The sequence below is a fragment of the Saimiri boliviensis genome, chromosome 19 (assembly GCF_048565385.1).
Source record: "Saimiri boliviensis isolate mSaiBol1 chromosome 19, mSaiBol1.pri, whole genome shotgun sequence".
NCBI lineage: Eukaryota > Metazoa > Chordata > Mammalia > Primates > Cebidae > Saimiri > Saimiri boliviensis.
The window spans coordinates 11,587,383-11,607,922 of record NC_133467.1 but is presented as its reverse complement, the minus strand read 5'-3'; the positions used below and the strand labels follow the sequence as shown (position 1 = coordinate 11,607,922).

The 20,540-nt window shown below is 41.1% G+C and overlaps 1 protein-coding gene across 1 annotated transcript in view; it reads left to right on the top strand.

The window, feature by feature from the left end:
* The window catches only part of LAMC1 (laminin subunit gamma 1), a 131,936-nt gene that overhangs the window by 72,490 nt on the left and 38,906 nt on the right, over positions 1–20,540 (top strand). Inside the window, exon 2 of the mRNA XM_003925304.4 lies at positions 16,166–16,470. Within this exon, the coding sequence (XP_003925353.1) occupies positions 16,166–16,470 (305 nt within the window). The remainder of the gene's footprint in view (positions 1–16,165; positions 16,471–20,540) is intronic.

Genomic DNA, 20,540 nt, shown 5'->3' with positions numbered 1-20,540 from the left:
TGTCCTTCATCTTTGCAAAATCAGTTCCTGTGGCATTTTAGCATTTCTCTAAAACGTTACTATGAGAAAGGGGAAAGTATTGAAAAGATCTAGTTATAGAGATATTCTGAGAAATCTAACAGATAAGATTGTGTAGTCAGGGTCTTTGGAGCTAGATGTGTACATTAAAGTTCATCATGTATAAACTCTTTATTTTACACTTGAGAAAATTGACATATGATTGCTCCGTACTCCCTAGTACAATACTTCTCTCACTGTGTGTCTTAATTATTTGTATCTTATCTTGTCTGTCATATGGAATTCATTTAGGGCAGGGACTCGCCCTTATTTTTTGTATGTATCTTCAGTACCCAGCGGCTTGCCTGGCACGCAGTAAGTTTGAGAATATGTTTGTAAATTGAATGAATCATTGACTGAATTAATCAAACAACAGGTCAGACTCATCTGGATTCACTGTCTCTCTCCTATTGGGTTGCTGCTTGTTTTACAAGTCAGACAATTCTCTCCCTATAAAAAACAACAAAAACATACCTAAAAATAAAGAGATAGCAGGGGATAAGAGTCCTGACCCTCAAAAGCTTACATTCTTATGTGTGTATGTGTGTGACATATAAATAAAACATGCAAAAAATAAAGGGGATAATTCCAGGTACTGATCATACCATGAAAAAAGTATCATGAGCTTGAGACAGTAATTATCCAGATGTCTTCTTTTTAGTAGAAATCTAACCTTACGCACTGGGCCTCAGTCTGTCCATCTCACAGAGAGGAAATCCTTGCTACTATCATGAAAGCTTATCACATGCTGATGGCTGAAGGTGTTCTGGAAAGCCAGAGCTGCTAAAAGGAACCCTGGGGACTCCTGAGTTCCTCTAAGATCCCTTAGAGGGCTAGAGGCTTCTTGCCCTCTTGGGGATGCCATGTTAACGCATGGAATTTTTGCCACTTTAGCTTTAGGAAAAGGGTATTTTCGGACGGAGTTTCACTGTTGTTGCCCAGGCTAGAGTACAGTGGCGCAATCTCAGCCCACTGCAACCTCCGCCTCCCGGCTCAAGCGATTCTCCTGCTTCAGCTTCCGGAGTAGCTGGGATTACAGGCATGTGCCACCACGCCTGGCTAATTTTGTATAGAGACGGAGTTTCTCCATTTTGGTCAGGCTGGTCTTGAACTCCTGACCTCAGGTAATTCACCTGCTTCAGCCTCCCAAAGTGCTGGGATTACAGACGTGAGCCACAGAGCCCAGCCAGAAAATGATATTTTATCTTGTTAAAGGCTGCCATGTACAATGGTTTTCTTTTAATGTTGATTTGTTTTTAAAATATGGAAGAAAGCCTTGAAAGGCATCATCATAAGCTTTATGGCAGTATCCAGAAAATATCATCTTGCTTTAGAATTCTAGCCTGTTTTGTTTGGTAGATGAGTCAGTCTACTATAAGTAAATAATTATTGAGCACTTGTCTTGTGCCAAGCACAGTGTCCTAGGGATTGTAGTGTTTTTCAAATTGTGCATTCCACCTCTATAATGTCATAAAATCAATTCAGTGAGCTATAGCCAGCATATTCAAGCAAATGGAATGAAAAAAATAGAATATCAGATTACATCATGGATAGTATTGTATTATTTTATCAAACTTGAGTTTCAATTGTGTATGTATGTGTGTGTTAAAGGTTGCAATGTAAAGCGTCTTTTTTACTTGTGTCATGTTAGAAAAGTTTGAAAAACACTGTTACAGAGCCTACCCGAAAGTATATATTCCTTGCTTTTGAATAAGTTAAACTCTTACTGGGGCAAAGAAACACAAAAGAATGAATACTCAAGTAGCGAATTAAAGTAAGTGCTGTGTGTTCAGAAAAGTAAGATGATAGCACAACTTGAAAGTGGCATGGATATGGTGGAACTTAAACCAAACCTGGAAAGATTGATAGGGCGTGGAAGGAGTGAAGACTAGAGAATGGCTTAGAGGTGAGAAGTGGCATATGGATAATAAAGACGGCAAGACTGGAACAGCGGTTTCAGTTTACATTAGAGAATTGTAGGATATGGCTTGGAGATAGAAAATGAAGCACAATTGTCTAGACTTATGGATGCCTTGTGATAACATGCCGGAGGAGTGTGCATTAGATCAAGTTAGCTACATAGATTCTTAAGCTGGGGAGTGATATGATATAGGGTGGATGGGTTTATAGAATACTTTCCATCTTTTTCTTAACTCGCCTTTAGTCATGGAGCTCGTAAGAGAATTTCTTCTACGTAGGTGTTGGATACCAAGTTTCTGGCATCAGATCAAAGAGCCAGAGAGGACTTTGGCTGTTCTCCAGAATGTAAATAGAAAGGTAGAACAAGTCCCTTTGTGGGTGCATATGAAATACTCCTATGGAGGAGAACTGCAGTGCTGTCTGTTTGAAATATGGCAAAGAATGGATTGAAGAACATTTCTTCTGATAACCACTGTTTAATGTTTGCTCTCAATGCAGAGGGAAGAGCAGATTAAAGGGTCCACGTTTTTGAAGTACTGGGAACCCGACTGACCTACCTGTAATATGCTATGTAAATAATTTGTCATGTGATCTCCTTACCCTCAACACCTTCATTGAATATGCTATATACATACTTTATAAAACAATTTCAAACATGATTGCAAAAAGTTTCTCCTCATTGTAAAGGGATATTTGATATTTATCTGCCAAACTCTTTACTACTTTCCAATTAAAGATAAATTTAAGACAAAGAAATTTCTGAAATGAGAATGTACTTTAAAGGGAAGGTGATTTAACTAGAAAGAAGCTTTTTAAAAAATAACTAATGTATAACACTGAATACACCAATAATTCAAATTGACTTCAGATTGAAACTATTCTTTGTTGTGGCAGATTATCAAATGTTCTAAATTGAGGCAGTTCTAGGACGTAAGTTTTTAATCTTAAGTCATGTTAAATAAAATTTATGGGGGCCCGTTGTTTTAGACTAGCCTCTTGCACTAGACCCCAGCAGACCAGACTAAACTAGAAGGGAGTTGTTCATTCTAGATGCCACATAATTAAACTGAATCCTGAAAGAGGCCTGATTTGTTTAAATAACCGGAAGATTCACAACAACCAATCAAAAGGGGCCCAGTTTACCTGGGCATGATAAGATGTCTCCTCTGTTTTAACCCTAAAAGGGAAGTAACTTTTGAAGCAACCAATCTGCTTTTTGTTCTGTTTCTGTTTTTCTCAGACCTTTTTTGTCTATAAAACCAGTTCCTCTGCTCAGCTCATTGAAACACTCATTCTATTTTACAGAGTAAGGTGTTGCTCGATTCTGGAATGACAAAGCCAATTAAGACCTTTACATTTGTTGTAATTTGATCTCATAACAGTCATTAGAGAAAATAAGCAGATGCATCTAGGAGTGCAAAATTATTTACATGTAGTCCAGGGAGATTGCATACATTTTAACTGTTTTGTGGAAGGTATAATTTAATCAGGAACACAATAGCAGGTTTAAGCACAGCCCATGAGAGATGAAGGGATAGGAAGAACACTAACTTTGGTTTCCAAAGGAGAGTGTGTAGAGTGTACATTCTTATTCCTCTGCAAAAGAGGGTGGATGAATGAGAAATGAAGAAGGGGGTGTATTCGTTTATACTTATGAAGGCATCTGCTCACAATCAGTCACTTGTAGAGAAAGTGCCAGCTGGCAGGGCACTTTCTTGATGTAAATTGTCCATCCGCTCAGAAGAGCAGAAGTACAAGGAGGCCTTGTGCGAAGGACTGAATTCCTACCCAGAGGACAAGGGAGGGAGGTTCTTGTGGAGATCTAAATGAGATCTACTTGCATTTTCCACTCTATTTGCAGTTTTTAACATGTCATTTTTCCTGCTGTCCCAGCTACGATTGCTGTTTGACTTGAGTAATCAGTTTCCCCCCTTCACTGCAACTACTGCTTACTACGCCTCTGCCTGGGGAAGGGGAGGGTGGGTATAGGAGAGGGCACTGCTGGAAAAATGGTGTCACTTTTTCCAAAAGTGTTGTTTTCCTTGTCTTTCTGCTTCACTGGTTCATTTTTGTGAGCTGTTTAAGAGCTAAAGGATATTATTACAGATTCGATTTTTTGAAATGCATCAAATCCCTATCCCCTCCCCTACCTGCTAACTTTTTGCTTGTCAAGAAAAGAAAGTGCTTCTTTCTGTGAAATCATAGGTAATTCTAGGGATATCAAATGTAATTGAATTAAATCTTGTAAAATTTCTGAATAGACTTCTTTCTGCTTTTTTTTTTTTTTAATTAAAGGAAAAATTCAAACTTCCTTGGACCAAATTTTAAAACAGTATGCCCTGCAGAAGAGAGGTAGACGAGGTTTTAGTAGAAATCCTTGTTTTTATATTCTTTGATTTTTTAGATCAGGGATCACCAAACTTTTTCTGTAAAAGGACATGTAGTAAATATTTTAGGCTTTGCTGGCCATGCAGGGTCTCTACAATTGCCCAACCCTGCCCTTGGAGCCAGAAAAGCAGCGATAAACAGTGTGCAAACACATGAGCATAGCTTTATTTCAGTAAAGCTTTGTTTACAAAGATAGGTGGTGGGCTAGATTTGATCTGCCAGCTATGGTTTGCCAGCCTCTGTCTTAGATTCCAAGCTACTTGAAGTGTGTCTTAAGGCCTGAGTCTGGGAGGAGGTGGGATCAGTGACCCAAAAAGTTTCTAAAATGGAAAGAAAGCATGCCCTATAGCTTGGCTGTACATGTTGTGTGATAATTTAAAATCCAGAACATCAAGTCTGGACTTTTAGAGTGTTTTTATAATTCTTCGATCTTATTCTCTCCCCATTCTCTCACTCATCTTTTTCCTCCCTCCTCCCTCTCCTTCTCCTTCCTCCTTCCTCTCCCTCTCTAATTACTATATGAACATCTGGCACTTTGGACTTAAGCGCCCCTTTTAATGTATGTTTTTTAAATACCTAAAATTTCTTCTCTGAAAAATAAATGTTCCTGTGCTAGTCTGTAGCCAACAGAATGTAACACCCTCCCTGAAAATGCCAACATTACCCGACACAGACTGGGATTAAACAAGTCTAGGCTTCTAGACAAAGAAGAAAAAGTGTTTTCTTATCATTTTGAGTGTACTGAAGCAGAAGTTAACTCTCTGCTTTCAGTTGTATCCCTTACCATTGAGAATTACTGGTGGTCTTCTGTTACTTTATTATAGGAAGGACACACAGATGTCAGAGTGGGTGGGGAATTTGGTTTACAGGGAGTCTTGACCAGTACCTGCCTGTAAAGGATACATCCACTGTGAAATCCCCAGCAGTAGATAGGTTTTCTAAAAAAAATCAAGTGTGTATTTCTACTTGACTGGGATTTAGGGCCTTGTGAATGCAAGTTAAATAATAGAGGAAATTGGCATGGAGGAAAATGTTGGAGAATTTGGTTTTAGATGGTGCAGTCACCCCGAGACTTCCTTGGATGTCGAGTGAGTATCCCTGCTGACTTTAACATCCGTGTGTGTCTTAAAGAAGATAGACTGCTATTACTCTGGTTTACTGCTTATGCCTATAGTTGACATGTGGAATAAATTGTAACCTTGAAATGTCTGACATGTGAAAATCAGGAGAGCTTAAGTTCATTCCACAGTGCAACACCGGGGTCAGAAGCCTTTCGTTACCTGAATCTTTAAAGGGTGAGAACCAGGATGCAGAAGAGTTTACAGTAGGGCAGTTTTTCTCAATTGTAATTGTACATAAAATTGCCTGTGGTGCTTTAAAAAATACAGAGTCTGGGGGCACATGTTCTCAGGATCTCCTAAGGGCTGTGTCACAGACCATAAAGTTTAAAAAGAAAAAAAATACAGAGTTTGAGACCTCACCCAAAACCTACCAGAATGGAACTTGTGCAGTTGAGGCTCAGCAGTTTGTATTTTCAAAAGCTCTCTGGGTGATTCTAATAGCCAGTATGGTACCTTATTGTGGGCCAGATTATGGCGACTACTGTAGCAGCAAGGCACAGACCTGGACTGGCTCAAATGGGAAGAGGCCTTCCGCAGCTCCTGTAGGGTTTGAACTGCTTGGGTACCAGATAAGTCTTTTTAGTCTGGATACTTACAGTGATCCTGGAAATGTATATTATGCCTTTTCTCTTTAGGAAATCTTTGGGAAGGCTTTTTTAGTGAACATCTTTGTGGAAGAAAGGGACTCTCTTAGACCCATTCTAATCCAGTGTTACCACCTGGGAGGTCCAGGTAGGAGGATTGCTTAGGCCAGGAGTTCAAGTTTGCAGTGAGCTGTGATAGTACCATTGCACTCCAGCCTGGGTGATAGGGCTCTCCCCTGTCCCTAACAGAAAATAAATAAATAAGAAAAATTATTTGGAAAATTGTTTTTATTACCTGTGTCCAGTCTATGTATATCCACTCCCTGGTTGTTTTCCTCTAACCCCATGGCTTTGAATACCGACTGTAGGCTGATGACTTCCAGATTTCTCTCTCCTGCTGCAGCTTCCTCCAGACGTGTATATCCTAACTGCTGACTTGATATTTTCACTTAGAGGTTTCATGGGCATCTTCAACTTTTACTGTATCTAAAACTGAACTCTCAGTTTCTTGCTCTCCATCCCTGCCGCATGGCTGCTGCTGCTTTCCAGTTGTATGAGCAAAGCTTATATCCCACATCCAGTCCGTCAGTTAAACTTGTTTGTTCCACCCTCAAAATATATCCAAAATACCATTATTTGTTAGCTATATTACTGCAAAACTCCCCTAACTCATCTTGATTCTCTATCATCCCCTCTGTAGTCTTTTGGCTGTACAGCAACCGGAGTCATCCTTTTGAAATACTAGTCAGAGCCTGTTATTCCTTTGTATAAAATTCTCCAGTGGGGTTTCATCTCATTCAGAGTAGAAACCAAGTCTCACAGTACCCTACAGAGCTCTCCATATTAGCATTCCCTCCTTCTCTAAGCTTCTCTTACCTCATCTCCTGATACTTTCCACCTTTCTCGATGCTGCTGCTTCAGCCGGACTGGCCTTCTCACCGCTCCCTGGAACTTGCCAGCATGCACCTGCCTCAGGGTATTGCACTTGCCGTTCCTGGAATGCTCTTCCCCCAGATGGTGCACGTTTTTACTTCTTCAGGGCTCTGCTCAGATGTCATATTATCCATGTCATGAGACCATCTGTGATCATGCTGAATCAAATAGCCTCCCCACACGCTTTTCTATTCCCACTTGTTTTTTCACTGTTATCTGACACACAGAATGTTTTTATTTTAAAATCTTATCCCTTAGCCAAACATGTTCCCTACTTTACTTTAAGTTCTACATGGTTGAGACCTTGTCTTACTCTCTGGTGTAGCCCCAGTGCCTAGAACAGGGACCGGCACATAGTAGGTTTTCAGTAAATATTTGTTGAATGAATAGAAGAATTTGGACTTGAGCAATTATCAAGACCAGTCATAACTGTTAACCTTGATCTAATGGGTGGCTGTGGCAAGAAATTAATATGCAATTGTGAAAATTGAGGAAGCCATTTTAGTATGTAAGCTATTTTATGGTATTTGTAATTATTTCCTCTTTTGAGGACAGTTGAAAATAGTACATGATCTAGGGGAATTAGGGACCAAATTTACTAGGAATGGAGCTAAAGAATAAAAGGCATTCTAGCAAAATGAAGGATTGGAGTATTTTAAATAGCACATCACAGTGGACTTTTAAGTTTACTTAGCAAATAATTGTTGAATAAAAAAGTACATTATTGGTCAACTTTTTGTGACTTTGTGGGATTATTGGAATTGACCTTAGTCTGTTACTATACCATTGTGACTAGGTATTAGAACTTGTTTTTCTAATTGGATTGTTTTCTCACTTAAAAAAACAAAAAACAAAAAAACTATTACTTTACCCTTTTGTTGTAGATAAAAGCCAAACTATAGCCAGCTCTCAATAGTATACAAATATCACAGAACAAGAAATTGCTTCCCATAAAATTATGGTGTCTTTTTCATATCTTAACAATTACATGTTTCTAAAATACGAGTTTTACTTATGTAGCTTATATTTAATTGCTTTTTTGTTTCTTTAGTGTTATAATTAACTCAGTTGCCTTCTTTGTCACTCCCGTTAAATCTCACGTCAGTCAAATCCCTGTAGTGGGAACGTTGTTCAGCAAAGTGAGTGGATTTTTTGCCTCAGCTTGCATGAGTCGGGGTGAATACTGGTCTTGTTCCTTTAGCCCCGCTCGAGGACTTATTCATGCCTGTGGTCCACCATGATGAATTAGGTCTGGTACTGAATCTTGGAAGCATGGGGTTTAGGTTAATAAGGCATATTCCCCAGTTCTTGGCTTAAAATTTCTCTTGGGAATCTTACCTTTTTTTGATGAGAAATCAAATAAAATGGCAAAGATATGCAGATTGGGATGAATTGATCACATGTTTTGATAGTGGAAAATGTACCCTCTAACAGTGATTTGCACTTATTTGAAATTATTCTCCAAGGGTGCTTGACATTCTTGTTAGTGTTCAGTTAAGAATTCTCTATCTATTCATGTAGTGGTTGTTTATGATCACATATTTAATTGCCATGATAAGTTAAATCCGTTTTGGCCCTTCAGTTTACTGAAGTGTATATGGCATTTTGGGGCATTGCAATTAGGTAATGCAAGCAGAAAGATTTTATTTTTGAGAACTTATACATCAGGTTAGTGCTGTGATCTTATTTAACCATAGCACCAAGTAATATTTTGAGGGTGATAGGGAAAGAGAATTGTCTTTTTTGGCTTAAACTTTAAATTTGATACTTCATGGAAAAATCTAATTTCCAGGGAGATTATGGGTTTATCTTCTCCAAAATCATACCATGTATTTTAAAAGTTTTGTTTCCCTCTTAGCTCCATAATGATAATCATACCATTGCTTTTATAAATAGAATTCTGTTAGCTTTAAGAAGTTCTAAAATGATATCTTCTGTTTTACCTGCTGCTTTGTTATATTTCATTGTGGCAGCGTAGAATTGCGACTTTCCGTATTCCGTCTCTGCTCATCTTAGTGTGTCTGTCCGTCATTAACAGTGGCCCAGGTGTGATAGGAAGTGCTTATTGCCTGTACTCAAAAAACATGACTATTGAAGCTCTTTGTTCATTCATTTAAAAGGGATGCTTTCTCAAATTGTAAGTTCCATTGCATTTGTTGTCATAAATTTAGTTAGGAATTACTATTTTATACAAAGCTGTAAGGTTACTTGTCCCCATTTGTAAGTTTTGCTGATCTAAATATGTTTTCTAAGGGCTCGTCCCCTTGCACTGTCGGCATTTGGCTGGTTAACAAGAGGGAGACCAATGAAAGGGAGTACAGAAATTTAGGGGAAAGGAACAGGATAATAAGTTTTTAAAATCAAACCATTTTGAAGATGAGTTTTAGTCAATAGAAACTAGCCCTTCAACAGGCAATAATGAGGACTGGATTTTTCCGCAGCTGAAGTGACTACACTGTACCACATCATCTGCTTATATTCTGAAAGTGCTTAGTTGTTCTGCAGTACTTTCCGATCGCCTGCCCACGTCTGCTTCAGAATCCCACAGTCAGTATTAACTTGGCCCTGGGTCATCTTAATTGGTGAGGCTCTATTTGTGCAATCATCCATCCTCTGAGGTGGAACAGTAACAGCTGGTGTGCAGCTGGATACGTTGTCCTGGGAACTCTTGTTTCAGCCAGCAGTTTTGCTAACAAAATTGAAAACGTTTTCAAATAGTTGCTTTCTAAAGTGACTACTGTTTGTGTTAACTGTTTGGAGAATCCCATTTAGTAGCCTAAACACACCCCATCTCTAATTGACTTTGTGCTACAACTTTATTAAAGTTTTATATTCCTAAGATCAAGTCTGGCTTCAAGGAGGGCATTCATTTTCTGACTTCCAAAGAGTTAACACATAAGAACAGTAGTGAACCAGTGACTCCTGATTTGATACTTTAGAATGAACTAGTTTTCTTTTTCTAATTCAAGCTGTGGAAATGCATTTTGCAATTTTTGTAAAATTCTGTATGGCCGTTGTCATTCATTACTAAACTCTGAAGGAGGTTGTTTCACAAGATCCTGAGGGAATTTTTGTGAGCAGCACATAACAGAGAAGCATTTATGTTCCCCAGCAGTCAGTACTTGAATCCAATTCTAAGACAAGAAGAGTTTCTCCCCTACTCAGAGAGATTAGAAATACTTTACCACGTAGGAGGCTTAAGCAGAATTCCTTGGCTTGGTCCTGTGTGAACAAAGGCTGGATTCTCATTGTTGAGACAGCCTGCTCCCCTCCTCTCATTCCCTCAGCCAACATGAACTGTAGGACCCAGAGCAGGAAATATTGGTTAATTTTGTGTGCTTCATTCTAAACATCTGCCCTTGAGTTTTTTGTTTATGGAAGGGATATGGCGGGGGAGGGAGAGGGACAGTAGAGCACTCAGAAGCTAAACATTTTCTTGGTGGCGTGTATAATCCGTGGTTCGTCTTCGTGTGCATGAGTGTGAGGTAAGGAGTAGAAGATGCTCTGGTTGAATAGTTGTTGGAATACCTCCAGAAATGCACTTAACTGTTTTCCTTAATCGTTTGGCTTGGCTATTTTACCTTAAAGTCATACTGTCTACTTTCACTTGCTCCCACAGCATGATGATAATCTAGTAGCATCATTGGACTGGAAATAGACCTGGTCCTGGCCAGGCGTGGTGGCTCACACCTGTGATCCCAGCACTTTGGGAGGCCGAGGTGGGCAGATCACAGGTCAGGAGTTCAAGACCAGCCTGACCAACATGGTAAAACCCTTGTCTCTACTAAAAAATACAAAGATTAGCTGGGCATGGTGGTGTGCACCTGTGATCCCAGCTACTCAGGAGGCTGAGGCAGGAGAATTGCTTGAACCAGGGAAGCAGAGGTTGCAGTGAGCCGAGATCGCGCCACTGCACTCCAGCCTGAGTGACAGAGCCAGACTCCATTTGAGAAAAGAAAAAAAACACGTGGTCCTGTTTTCTGTTCATCTATCCATTAACTGGATCGTATTTGTCAATTGTGAAATAAGTAGGATGGACAGAATAGGGAAGTGTGGTGACAGAGAGGACATGGTAACCCTCAGGTGGAGCTGTTTAACAGAATAAAAAGCCCTTTATTGTTCCAGTTCTGGTTATAGTTCATTCCTGATAACACACATACCTCCCACCTTGGTCTCTCTATTCTCTTTTCTGTATTTGCTTTCTTATTTATCCAGACTGGATTCCAAATCCCTTGAAGCAACTTTAGTCCCCTTGACTTGTTGTCCTTCTGTCACACCGGCGGAGGGGATGCTGAATGGTGCAGTAGAAATCACACCTCCACTTAGATGTCTGTACAAAGGCATGGCCTCCTGTTCTCTTCTCAGCTGCCTGGTCTCTGCCTAGTAAGCCTTCTTTTTTCTAGTCAGCAGCTGTCATTGCTGGTCTTTACAGTGGCTATTACAGCTTGTCTACACTCTTCAGATATTCCCCAGCCAACATTACTCCCTGGCTTTGCCGTCAGTCTTCAGCAGGTATCTTTGACTTTCAGTACACAGAAAAAGTCATCAGTAAAACTCAAATTTCATCTTCTGTCTCTTAAAACCTACAAAGTTACTTTGCACATGCATCCAGACAGAGAGCAAAGAGGCAGGTTTCCCTCTGCAGAGAACCAATCTCCCAACAAACACGGAATCCCATTCTTGTTTTCCAGCTTGTGTTTTTCACCTTTGCCTCTCTGCTGACTCAAGTACAATAGCATTTAATACACATTCATCTCTACTATCAGAAAAAAAAACAACAACAAAAAACAGAAAAGTCAAGTCTTCCCTTGGCCCTGTAACTCTTCTAAATATCATCTTCCCCTCATTCTCCCATTTTCCTCTTCTTTAGCTAGACCACATGGTAGTGGTAGACTAACTGCACTCACTGTGCCTGCCTGCTGTCCATTCTCAATTCCTTTTTTTTTTTTTTAAACAGTCTCACTCTGTCACCTAGGTTGGAGTACAGTGGCACAATCTTGGCTCACTGCAACCCCCGCCTCCCGGGTTCCAGTGATTCTCCCATCTCAGCCTTCTGAATAGCTGGCATTACAGGCGCGTATCACCACACCTGGCTAATTTTTTGTATTTTTAGTAGAGAAGGGGTTTCACCATGTTGGCCAGGCTAATCTTGAACTCCTAATCTCAAGTGATCTGCCTGCCTCAGCCTCCCAAAATGCTGGAATTCCAGGCATGAACCACCATACCCGGCCCATTCTCAATTCCAAGCATTGCCATCCTGCCCCTGGAACTGCTTTTGGTGCAGCCGTGACCTCTGTGACTTGAAGCTGATGGACACTTCTTAGTCATTATCTTACTTAGCACTCTCCTAGTAGATTTGAACGCCGTTGACTCCTCCCTCCTGAAGAGCCTCTTTCCTGGGCTTCTGTGACATTTTTATTCTTCTACTTGCCGTCCTCCCGCTGGCTGCCCCTGCATAGCCTACTGTCATCTCCATGTGTGTGCTGTGAACGTTTTTGCTCCTCAGGGAGGTCTCAGAAGTCATGCTGTCACCAGCACACTTGCCTCGTGGGCTTCATTTGTACTCAAGTCTCCAGCGTCCATCTACATAGCGAGTCCCACGTCTGCCTCTTAACTCACACATCTCTCTTGGCCCTTCAGACTGCTCACATCCAGCTCCCTGCAGACATTTCCTCGTCTAGATGACTTGCAGGCATCCCCAGACTAGCATATCTGAAACTGAATTCATCTTCGTACCCTGCCCCTGCCCCTGCCACCACCTCCAGTCCTGCGCACCCTCCTCTGTTCTCTATTTCGGCGAATGGTACTACCCTCCACCTGGTTCATTTTAAACTAGAAAACTGAATGTTATTCTTAATCCTCCCACTCATGGAATGGGAAAAAGCAGCTTTGACAATGAAACAGGGTACTAACAGGTATAAGTAGAGGAGACTTTCAGAGCAGCTCACAATCACCCTTACAGTGCGTCAGTTACCAAGTTACTAGTGATAACGGCTTCCTACACCTTACTCAGATCCATTCATTTCCCTGCGTTACTCTGTTCCCAATCGTAGTTCAGCCTCTTTCGTCTCTCCTTATTATTGCCACATCTTCTTGACCTCCCTGTCTTCATTCCTGTCCTTTCCAGCCTAATCTCCATGCTAATCTTCCTAAAAATCAAACCTGATTATGTATTTCCTGGTTTAAATCCTGCAGTGGCTGGCTGTCGGGCTTAAGCTGAAGTTGCTCCTTAACTTGACTGTAGCCAGGTGTACTCTTCTGCTTGTTTGCCTCATCTGCAGCCACTTCTCTAGTTCGAGTACCCTAGACAACTCTAATTCCTCCAGTGAGCACTCCTCTGTGTTCTCTGGGCTTTCATACATGCCTGGACGATGGGTGCCTGTTTGGTTAGCTCATTCTAAGCATTCCTCATGTCTTGGGCTTAGATACCACTTCCTCTAGGAAGCATTTCTTGAACTCACAGATCTGGGTTAGGTGACCTTCTCTATGCTTTCCAGACATGATGCACTTCCCCTGTCATGGAATTGTCTCATGATGGTTTGTAAATTGTAGTTATCCGTATGCGCTGTGGGATTGACTGCAACTGAGGGCAGTGCACATGGTTCTCGTGTCATGGAGGTATGTCAACCTCCATACGGACTGCCACAGAGCTCCCTTATTTCCAGCTGTGGCTGTAGGTTGGCATGAAAAAGGTGGCCCTGCAAATGAAGCTCAATGCCAGCAAGGCCAGGCCAGCACCTGTAAATAGACTGCATCCGAGTTTAATGCTAGTATAATTGTTTTCTGGACATTTTGCTACTTATGGCTCTGTGTCTATGGCCGCAGCAATAGACATATGCCTGATTCTTTCAGAATGTGGCTTTGTAGTACAGATGTTGATTGAAACGTAGGATGGCTTGATGTATTTTATCTTCTGTCCTTTGGCCCAGTCTGCTGCTGTTGGGCTGCTAAAGAACAATGAGATATCAGAAAGCTAGAGAGAACATAGAGAAGCAAGGATAATCTGTAATGCACAGACTAGTGAGTGAGCCTTTGAACAGTCCAGGCCACTTACTCATGAGTAAAACCACATTATTTAACCATTTTGGAATGTCTTAGATAGTCTCTGGAATGCCACAGATAACTACTATAACCTCGCCCTTATTCAAAGGTGACATCTTGACATTTTTGACACAATGAAGAGATACAGGTAAAACTTGCATTCTTTTAACAGGAGATATGCAAACTGTATTTGTGTGACCTGTATCTAGGCAAAATGCCTGCATCCTAGGTAGAATATTCATATTTATACTGTACCACAAACAGTCAGGTCCTTTTGTGTGAACATATTCAGAATCCTAGTTCAGGAATTTTCTTTATAAACCCTGTTATAGTAATACCTTATATTGGTATATAGTTTTATAATAATCAAGTATGTGTAGATCTTAGTTTGACCTTCCAACAACTTTTGAAGTAGGTCGGGCAGGGATTGTCATCATTTTTACGAAGAGGAAATGGCAGAGCAAAAATCATATAGTTAGTAAAGGAGGGAGTCAGGACCTGAACTCAGGTCTCAAAATGCCCAGTCCTGTGTTCTTTCCGTCATGCCACTTGACTTTGTGTTGAAGCTCGCGTGTGTGCAAGTATGTCTCATGTATGTGAGGGACAGTTAATCCCACCTCTTCTAAGATCTGGGCCAGTTGAGAAATAGTCAGATGTGGCTCATCCTATCAGTTTTATTATAGTGAATGCTCAGTTGAAGAATGTGGCCTGGACACATAGCTTGCATGGGCTCTCTGCTCTTTTCCTCCCTGAATTGACCTCACTGCTTAGTCCCAGATCCAGCAGCAGGACAGCAGCAGGCCGCACCCCATGCAGAGGCAGAACCCTACTGTGTCGCACTGAGTGCAGGAGGGGAGAGAGGGGAACTCTGGCCAGCAGCCGGAGAGAGACAAAGCGGAGTCCAGGCCACACATGAGGAATCGCTTCTTGTCTCAGGGACTAGTGGGTACGAGGAACTGAGAGTGGCAGAAGTCTCTTCTCAACACCTCTGAGGGCACAGAAGTTGCTGTTCTGTGGGTTTTGTAGGAAAGGGTTAGGATGGTTCTTGAGTTAATTGGCTTAGGGAGAAAAAACTGTAAGCTCCTTGAGTACAAGGATCCCTGTGTCTAGCAGTTCTCCCCCGATTTATGTAGCACAGAGCCAAGCACAGAGTAGTGCCCAACAAATGCTTGTTGACCAAACTGTGATCTTCACTGAAACACAGAGGTAGGAAAGCAGAGATATTGTTAGAGATAGCAAGACCCAGTGTGTGACTGAATGGTGATTATTTCTTTTACTCATGTGAAAACATACTGGCTGGCAACCAAGCCATCCTGCCCATAAGACTATCATACTCTGCTTTTGCAGGGAACTGTCTTCCCCAGCGACCGCTCTCTTTTCCTCTCTGCTCAGAGTTCATTTCTCGTATATTCTCTTTTGAACATATTCAAACAACCTCTTTAAACCACTCCTTTCTCCCTTTCTTTTTCCCCCCATTTCATTGTTCATCTACTGAAGGAAATTTTTTTTTCTCTTTCTTATTCTACTCCCTGCTACATCTTGGAAACACTGTCTTTTTCCTTTCTTCAGATGCCTGTATCTTAACTTGGTAGGTAAGTAGAAGAATAGTGCTGATGATATTCTTCCTGCATCAGGAGTGACACTACAATTACTAGAGAATGAGGTTTTTTTAAAGTCTTGAAGTTCCTGGAGACCCATTTAGAAAGTCAGCGTATCTTTGCTTTTGTATCTTTTATTTAAGCTTTTGCTGAATCACCAGCATTAAGAATAAATGTGCTTTTTATTCCGTTTTAGTTTTAATTAATAGTTAAGTACAGTACTAACATATGCCACCAGATTTCATTGCACTTAAAATTTCCACAATGCATGTTACGAACAGGCCTTTATGAGCCCACTTACGGACCCAACTGTAATTTGTCATTTTACAGGAAAATAGGTAGTTTCCTGTTTTAGAATAGCCTGTTGGACACGACCAATATGCTGCTTGTTCTGATGTCTTCTTAATTTAATGTGTACAAGGTGATTTGTATCTTTTGTCAAGTTCCAAACTTAGGTGGGAATAGACGGGATTTTTTTGCTTCATACACTTGACTTATGACCTTTGATATGTTTGTCCCACAGGGAAAGCTTTTGACATCACCTATGTGCGTCTGAAGTTCCACACCAGCCGCCCAGAGAGCTTTGCCATTTACAAGCGCACGCGGGAAGATGGGCCCTGGATTCCTTACCAGTACTACAGTGGTTCCTGCGAGAACACCTACTTGAAGGCAAACCGTGGCTTCATCAGGACAGGAGGGGACGAGCAGCAGGCCTTGTGTACTGATGAGTTCAGTGACATTTCTCCCCTCACCGGGGGCAACGTGGCCTTTTCTACCCTGGAAGGAAGGCCCAGCGCCTATAACTTTGACAATAGCCCTGTGCTGCAGGTAAGTTCTCCCAGGTTGGCTTGAGGCCAGCTAGTTTTACAACATGCAAGATGCAGGAAAGATTATTGTAGTAGGGCCTGTGGTCCCATCTCTGAGGTACAGGGTCAGAGTAGACTTCTTCAGCAACACAGAGAGCTGGATTTTATTCTGCTCTCTGTGTGCTATGAATAAGTGAAGGGAAGTAGTTTTGTTCCTGCTGCCTGGTTGATGTTTGTTCTTATGCCCTGGCAGGTCTATTCTGGGATGTAAACTTTCACATTTTTTTAGAAAGTCAAACAATTTTAACTTTAATCTCTGTAGCTGAGGTGGAAACAGTTTCCTTCTGACCTTTTGAAGAGAACGTTTGACCTAATAACCCAGTTTTCTTGGATCTTTTTTGATTTGACAAAATAAAAAGTTGTTTTTTTTAAAATTAACAAAGGGGAACAGTTGCAGCAAGATATTTGAGAATGCCATCTTCTTTCATTTTTACACAAGAAAATTTTGATTAGGTTTGTCTGGCACCATTGTTGATCATTAAAGAAACTCCTCATCACCTAAAAGGATGGAGGTTAGTGACAGGTTATTAATTTAGGTACCCATGGCATTGTACTTAAACATCCTGATAGAAACTTTTCCCTGTTTGAGAAAGATTTTTTTTCTCATGAATTCTACACGCGTATTCCTTATACACCATGATATGGAATTCTTATGTGTTGCTCAGATTTCTGCGAACTTTTCATTTGTCCTGGCTATTTGATTATGGAAAAGCTGGTGAGCCGCATGCCGTACTCAGCACCTTAACAGAATTGGAGATGCTGCTGTCATGTGGCTGAAGTCAGCAACAATATGGGGACAGCCTATATCAGTTGACTGAAATAAGAAAGACTAATAATAGGCTGTCAAATGCTGTGTACATTATATGAAAAGCGATTGTGATTTTTAAATAGAAATACCTTGTTTTTCTGGGGTTTCTACTTTTGTTGTATCTTCTTGTTCTTTCTCTGTGGAATCCATTATTATGTTCAAGGGCTCTCTTTCTAATTTGATTGGTTTTGGACAGTGACAAAAGATAAGAATATATTTTTCCGGGTGTCCAGGTGCCCCCCCTCTTCCATTGTATTTCTGTACATTGCTGGGAGAGCATGAACATGAAAGCTCTTGGTAAATTCTGAGGTTATGGTGAGTAGTGAGTGTGCTTGCCAAGGCCTTGCAAAAAAGTGTTCCTTGCAATGGAGTTAAGTTGTGTTTAAAATAAATGGCAGAGAGAATAGCTGATTTTGATAGATGAAAAAGCAGGGCTGGGTGCGGTGGCTCATGCCTGTAATCACAGCACTTCGGGAGGCCAAGGCAGTTGGATCACTTGAGGTTAGGCATTCGAAACTAGCCTAGGCAACATGGTGAAACCCTGTCTCTACTACAAAAACAAACAAAAAAAAATAAATAAATAAAAGTTAGTCATGGTGGCAGGCACCAGTAATCCCAGCTACTCTGGAGGCTGAGACAGGAGAATTGCTTGAACCTGGGAGGTGGAGGTTGCAGTGAGCAGAGAGCATACCACTGTACTCCAGCCTGGGCAACAGAGTGAGACTCCATCTCAAAAAAAAAAAAAAAAAAGAAAGAAAAAGCAGAAGACCAAATGCCCAGGGGAAAGGTGACCTACCAATACTCTGATTAGCTAGCAAATACTTACCGGACTTCTTTCTTTCCTACAGCAAATTATTGCATTTTCCTGTCCTGATGAGACAATAGAAAGAACAGTGGAGTCAATAGGAAAATGCAGTGATACGAAGTTGTAACTGTGGTTTTCTGGCATCTTTGCTAACTGCACCTGGTCTGCCTGTCTTGAGCCATTACCCCGATTGTAGGAATTGTGGTGTTTGTTGTGCTTTATGCCATAGAAACTAGTGAGACTACAAGTGGTAATGAGACTACATGTGGTAAAAATGTTATGAATTATGACCTGGCATTAAAAAAAATGTTATGGGTATCTGCATAGAGGTGGTCAGTCAGTTTTATTAGGCAGTAACATTAATTATGTGTCATTTGCCAAAGAGGTTGAGCTAATTTGACTTCTAGGTGATCTGACAATGAGGAGAGAGAACTCCTGCCTCTCTCCCTGTCTTCATTGCTCCCTGAACCTCCCTGCAGAACCTGAAATCTCCCAGATGGGGAAGGAAACCCTTCCTAGTTTCACCATATTATAAGTATTGTTATACATACATTGAGTTACAATAATAATTCACATTTACTAAAGCACTTACTGTGGCGTACTATAATGTGACAAGCACTATTCTAAGCCCTTTAATTTTTTAGCTCAGTTAACCTTCACAGTAACTGTAAGGTAGATACTTTTATTGTCTCCATTTTACAGATGAGGAATCAGAGGCCCAGAAAGGATATAACTTGCCCCAAATCACACATAATTGGCAGAACTGGGATTCAAAGCATTCAAGGTCTAGCTCCAGGGTCTGTTCTTTAAAGATGCCCATTAGGAAGAAAAATGGCTTAGCTTTTTGAGAAGCTCTTATTCAAAGAGAGCTGTGATAAGGATGAAGCCTGTAGAAGACATAATAAGCATTAAACAGAGATATGTTTAGCTATTTACATTACAGACCACTAAAAGATTCCTACCGTTGTGACCGTGAGTAGGAGTTGTTATTGGAGTTCCAAGTTTGGATATGGTGAAATCATCGTCTCTTCTCCTTTCTAATTATGCTTGAAGGCTTCGTGGAGATTAGCTTTTATGAGCTCTGTGTGTTGTTTTATATGCCAGGTATTTGGTGTGGCTTAAGGCAGTGGTTCCAAATCAGGGGTGTGCCTCCCAGACTCACCTGGAGCCTTCTGAAAACATAGGCGTCTGCACCTCTGCACTTGTTTGTTGTGTCTCCAAAGGTGATTTTGTTGTGCAGTCCCTAGCAAAAACTTAAAATGCTGTCTTTGAGTGGTTATATGTAATACACCACCTCAAAACCTAATGGTTTGAGATAACTGTGATTTGTTATTTCTCATGATTCTTTGTTAGCATGGGTCACTCACCTGGCAGGTTAGCTGGGACCTGGGTCTCTGTCTCCCTGTGGTCCTTTGTCATCAGGAGGCTAGACTGGGCTTTACACCACAGTGGAAGTGATCTGGGAGGGTGAGTCCCTGTGCACAAGTACTTATCAAGCCTCTGCTTATGTCACATTTTCTGGTGTACCCTCTGCCAAAACCAGTCACACGCCCAAACCTAGAGTCAGCATAGAAAGAGCCTGTACTGGGTGTGGGCCCTAGCAGACATGATTCACTGGGATCATTAGTATAGCATTCTACCACACATGTAAACATCTGCCTGAAATTAGCTCCAAGTAAGGGTTTAGATCTCATAAAACCCAGGGAAAAACTGTATAGCCCCGCTTCTTGTCCTCTGCCGTTATGGTACACCTACCAACTTGATCAGTTGTGATTTTTTCAAATTCATTCATTCACTTAGCAAATAATAGTTTGCATACCTACTGCATGCTAGGGAAATCGCAGTGAACAAAACAAAAATTTCCTACGCTCATGGTACTTACAGTACGGTGGGAAGGGGAGGGTGTGTGTGGAAAAAGACAATGTAAATAAAGTGAGAGTGGAAAATAGGGAGTTGGGGAGGGGTAGCAATGTTAGATAAGTGGCCAGGGAAGGCCTCAGAGAGAAGGTGATATTGTGGGGAGGGTCAAGACAAACACAGACAACATCCAGCTGGTTCCAGCCCAGGTAATAATTTGTTAGCAAGTACTTGGGTATCTCCCCCAGATCTGTCAGTAGGGGATTGGGTTGGCAGGGAGAAATAGGTGCTATAAAATGGGCAGGCACAGGCAATGAGCAGCATCTCTGATCCAAGAGCAGTGCCCCATGAGCTCTGAGCTGTTCTCCCTGACTGGATTTGAGGTGCAGATGCAGGATGGAGGGAAGGGACATGTGTATTGAGTCCCTAATGTATGCTGCACATTGTATTTTATTTAAGCCTGTCAGCAGCCTTGCAAAGAAATTAATTGTCATCCTTGCTTTTTGAGACTCTGAGTGGTAAAGTAACAAATCAAAGAAGGGAAGATTCAAAAAGGAGAAAA